This window comes from Silene latifolia, chromosome 8 (genome assembly GCF_048544455.1).
Source record: "Silene latifolia isolate original U9 population chromosome 8, ASM4854445v1, whole genome shotgun sequence".
Classification (NCBI taxonomy): domain Eukaryota; kingdom Viridiplantae; phylum Streptophyta; class Magnoliopsida; order Caryophyllales; family Caryophyllaceae; genus Silene; species Silene latifolia.
In genome coordinates this window covers 91,131,833-91,136,933 of record NC_133533.1, presented here as the reverse complement: position 1 = coordinate 91,136,933, position 5,101 = coordinate 91,131,833, and the positions used below count along the sequence as shown (strand labels likewise).

Sequence of the window (5,101 nt, the reverse complement as noted above, 5' to 3'; positions counted from 1 at the left end):
CGAGTCACACCAGCCCGAAACATTGAGCGTACTGTCAGAACGAAGCAAAATCCCTTGTCCTGGCCGACCTTTGAGGTAACGCACAACCCGAAGCGCAGCATCCATATGCGCCTGACGAGGTTGATTTAAAAATTAAGACAATATATGGACTGCATACGAAAGATCCGGGCGAGTCACCGCAAGATAGACAAGTCTTCCAATTAATCGACGATAAGACTCGGCATCTGGAATAACATCGCATGTAGCTGTACCCAATTGATGATTGTATTCAATTGGTGTAGAGCTAGGTTTCGACCCCAAAAGCCCAGTTTCAGAAATAATATCCAAGGCATATTTTCTTTGGCTGAGACAAATGTCTTCGGAATTACGGGCTACCTCAATGCCCAAAAAATACTTTAAAGCACGCAAGTCTTTCATATGAAAACACGTACTCAAGTAGCTCTTAAACTTAGCAATTGCATCAGAATTATTCCCGGCAATAACAAGGTCATCAACATAGACAAGAACATGTAGACATACCGCATTAGCCGAATAATGGAATAAAGAATAGTCCGAATAAGATTGGGAGAAACCATACTGGCGCAAAGCAGAGGCGAGCTTGGCAAACCAACACCGTGGGGCTTGTCGTAGCCCATACAAGGAGCCTAGGTTGTTCATTGCCCATATAGAATTAGTGTGTTTTAAGCGAATTTTATAGACTAAAAATTATGCAGCTGAATTTATATAATCTGATGGTGATATTTGCTCAAAATAACGAACTAAACAGTATGTAAACGAATCAATTGATAAGAGAACAAGATAGATAGGTGAATCTTGATCAGTACCTCGCAAGGCAATCACTCGAAACACTCAAAGGCAACCTCGCAAGGTAGGGTTCGTGTATCTCGCAAGAATGACGAATAAAGCACAAAACTGGAAGTTTTATTGTATTCTGTAATCTGAATGTAATTAGGTTACAAGGCCTTAATTTATAGTATTCTAAAACCTAATCATACTTGGGCAATAAGCAAACTAGTTTCCTTAACTAATTAGGAAACAAATAAACTGAAATAAGAACTAATAATTCAGCTAGGATTAGGAAATTATAGACTTTCCTAATTTTATTCGCAATAAAATAATTAGCTAAATAATACTAATAATACGGACCAGCTAGCACATCTACACGGTTGGATTAACCGTGTATTCAACGTCTTCTGGGCCTTTGTCCACCCAAGTGAGCATCGTCAAATAACTTGACCCAATCTTGAAGCCTTCGACTAAATGAGTTGCATTTCGACTAAGTAGCACTTCATTTTCATTTTCCAGCAATGCTACTGCATCATTCTCTCCCTCTTTTTGAGAATTTGACCTCAAATTGTCGTCGTCGAGATATGGGGACAGGTCACCAACATTAAACGTTGCACTCACACCACCGTACTCACTTGGTAATTCCAACTTGTAAGCATTCGAACCGTAGCATTCTATGACCTTGAATGGGCCATCTGCTCGCGGCATCAACTTGTTCTTTCGCTTAGATGGAAAACGCTCCTTCCTCAAATGAAGCCACACGAGATCCCCTACTTTGAACACGGGTTGTTTTCGATGCTTATTTGCTTTCTCTTTGTATTTAGCATTTGATTTCTCAATTTGGGCTCTCACTTGTTCACAAGTCCTTAGAAATGTAGCCTGCCTCTCCTTTGCTTCAAAGCTCATAAGGTCTTTCTTCGGAATTGGAACTAGATCAATAGGCAAAAATGGATTAATGCCATACACAATTTCGAATGGAGCACTCCCTGTAGTTACTGATGGAGTCCGGTTATACGCAAATTCAGCATGTGCAAGTTTAGTATCCCAATCCTTTGTAGTCTTGCTCACTAGGCCACGCAATAAGCTTCCCAAAGTACGATTAGTGACCTCCGTTTGCCCATCTGTTTAAGGATGGTGCGAAGTACTGAACAGCAACTTTGTACCCATCAAACGCCACAAAGTCTTCCAAAAATAACTAAGGAATTTCACATCACGGTCTGAGACAATAGTAAGGGGAATACCGTGCAAACGAACTACCTCCTTATAGTACAAATCAGCAACATTCGTAGCATCATCCGTCTTGTGACAAGGAATAAAATGAGCCATCTTTGAAAACCGATCAACAACAACCATGATCGAGTCTTTACCCCTTTGTGTTCGTGGCAAACCAAGTATGAAATCCATGCTCACTTAGCTCCATGGCTGTTTTGGCACAGGTAAAGGCGTGTACAGCCCTTTGACAAACGAGCTCTTTGCTTTCTGACACACAACGCACTTGCCCACAATTTCTTGGACATCCTTACTCATCTTAGGCCAATATAAATGTTCACTTACAATGTCATAAGTTTTATTCGAACCAAAATGACCAGCCAAAGCTCCTCCGTGAGCTTCTCTAATAATCAACTCCTGAATGGACCCTTGTGGAATGCAAAAGCGATTTCCCTTAAACAAAAATTCGTCTTGCATTGTATAAAGTCCAGTAGGTTCAATCACCTCTTTAGCAAACGCCGGATCAGCCTTGTATAACTCTTTAATATGCTCAAAACCCAACAATCTTGCATCTAATTCAACCAACAAACAGTGTCTTCTGGATAACGCATCAGCTACAATATTAGAATTACCTGTTTTGTATTTGGATGAAAACGTGAATGATTGTAAAAACTCGACCCACTTCGCGTGTCTTATGTTCAATTTTTGTTGTCCATGAATATGTTTAAGAGCTTCGTGATCAGAATGTAGGACGAATGGTTTCAGACGCAAATAATGACTCCAATGCTCCAATGCTCGTACAATAGCATAAAACTCTTTGTCATAGGTTGAATAATTCAGCCTTGCACCTCCAAGTTTCTCACTGAAATAAGCAATGGGTCGTTTCTCTTGGATCAACACGGCACCAATCCCAACGCCACTCGCATCACACTCGACTTCAAATAATTTCTCAAAGTTGGGTAGCGCTAAAACAGGTCCAGAACACAACTTTGTCTTCACTTCTTCAAATGCCCTTTGAGCACTCGGAGTCCAAACAAACTCCCCTTTCTTGGTTAGCTCGGTAATTGGAGCCATAATTAAGCTAAACCCCTGGATAAAACGCCTATAAAACGATGCCAAACCATGAAAACTACGGACTTCAGTCGTGGATTTAGGCACTGGCCAAGCTTGAATAGCTTCGACCTTGGATGGGTCCATGCTTACTCCTTTTTTTCCTACAATGTAACCAAGAAAAACAACACTTGACACCATAAAAGTACACTTTTCTAGCTTACCATACAGCTTCTGCGTTCTCATGACTTCAAATACAGCTCTAAGATGGAGCTTGTGTTCTTCTTCACTCTTGCTATAGATGAGAATGTCATCAAGATAGACAACAACAAACTTGTTAAGGAACGGCCTTAACACTTCATTCATGAGCCTCATAAATGAACTAGGTGCATTACACAATCCAAACGGCATGACAAGCCACTCATACAACCCCTGTTTCGTTTTGAAAGCGGTCTTCCACTCATCCCCTTCAGTCCTTCACGAATCCGCATTTGGTGGTAGTCACTCCTCAAATCCAGTTTAGAAAACACACATGAACCGGATAACTCATCTAGCATATCATCAAGTCTTGGCATAGGAAAACGGTACTTAATAGTGATGTTATTCACGGCTCTGCTATCTATACACATTCGCCAAGTTCCCTCTTTTTTCGGTACCAAAAGAGCTGGTACAGCACACGGGCTCAAGCTTTCTTTCACATATCCTCTATCTATCAGTTCTTGCACTTGTCTCTGTAATTCCTTAGCCTCTTCGGGATTACATCGATAGGCTGGTTTATTAGGTAATGCAGCCCCTGGAAGTAAGTCAATTTGGTGCTCAATCCCCCTCTTTGGTTTATTAGGCCGAATTAGGCTTTCTAGACGGATTGTATTTGTATGGGCTTTGACCCAAGACGGATTGTATTTATATCCCGATTGAACTAATGAGAAACACAACATACGATTAACCTAAACACTATTCTCAACATGGTATCAGTGAAACCCTATCTTCCCACAAAACTCTTCCCTGTCGTCTGTCACTAACTCATTTCTCCGGCCCTTACTCTGTTTTGTTCTGTCCGGCTTCACAATGACAGTGACAGAGGAAACCGCTTCCGCTTCTAATACACAAAAAATTGATTCCTTGTCCCCTTTTTCGCTTGTTAATCAGGAAGGTCCGGGTCAAGCGATTACCCATATTAAACACCGGAGCGATAATTATGAAGAATTGAGTCGCTCTATGCGTCGGTCTCTGAAATCAAGACGCAAATTCGGGTTTTGTGACGGGTCAATCGCTAAGCCGACTGATGACTTTCTGCTTGGTCAATGGGAGGTTGTTCATTGCACTATCGTTCAATGGATCATGAATTCAATCGATCCGTCTATTCGTGATAGTGTTTCGGATACAGAGGACGCTCGTCTTCTCTGGACTGAATTGGAGGATCAGTACGCCGTCATCGATGGCGCCAAAATTCATCATCTTAAAACTCAATTACACGATTGTCGACAAGCCAAAGGTATGTCAGTTACTACATACTATGGTAATTTAAAAACTTTGTGGGACGCCATAGTTGCTCTTGAACCGCCTTTTACATGTTCGACTAGTGGATGTCCCTGTGGTGTCACCAAAGCTGCTCTTGCTCGACAAGATACGGAACGGCTTCACCAGTTTCTTATGGGCCTGGATAAGTCTCTTTATGGTACTATTCGTAATCATCAACTCTCCCTTGATCCCCTCCCGTCCCTCAACCATGTTTATCACTTCGGGCTTCCTCGATTGAATTCATGATCCATTGAACGATAGTGCAATGAACAACCTCCCATTGACCAAGCAGAAAGTCATCAGTCGGCTTAGCGATTGACCCGTCACAAAACCCGAATTTGCGTCTTGATTTCAGAGACCGACGCATAGAGCGACTCCATTCTTCATAATTATCGCTCCGGAGTTTAATATGGGTAATCGCTTGACCCGGACCTTCCTGATTAACAAGCGAAAAAGGGGACAAGGAATCAATTTTTTGTGTATTAGAAGCGGAAGCGGTTTCGTCTGTCACTGTCATTGTGAAGCCGGACAGAAC

General features: G+C 41.8%; 1 protein-coding gene across 1 annotated transcript; it reads left to right on the top strand.

Moving 5' to 3' along the window:
• The first annotated feature begins 4,113 nt into the window (after positions 1 to 4,113).
• On the top strand, positions 4,114 to 4,812 carry LOC141595504 (uncharacterized). Its single transcript, XM_074415471.1, has one exon. It carries the CDS (start codon positions 4,114 to 4,116, stop codon positions 4,810 to 4,812), a length of 699 nt encoding a protein of 232 aa, XP_074271572.1.
• The last annotated feature ends 289 nt before the right edge of the window (positions 4,813 to 5,101 follow it).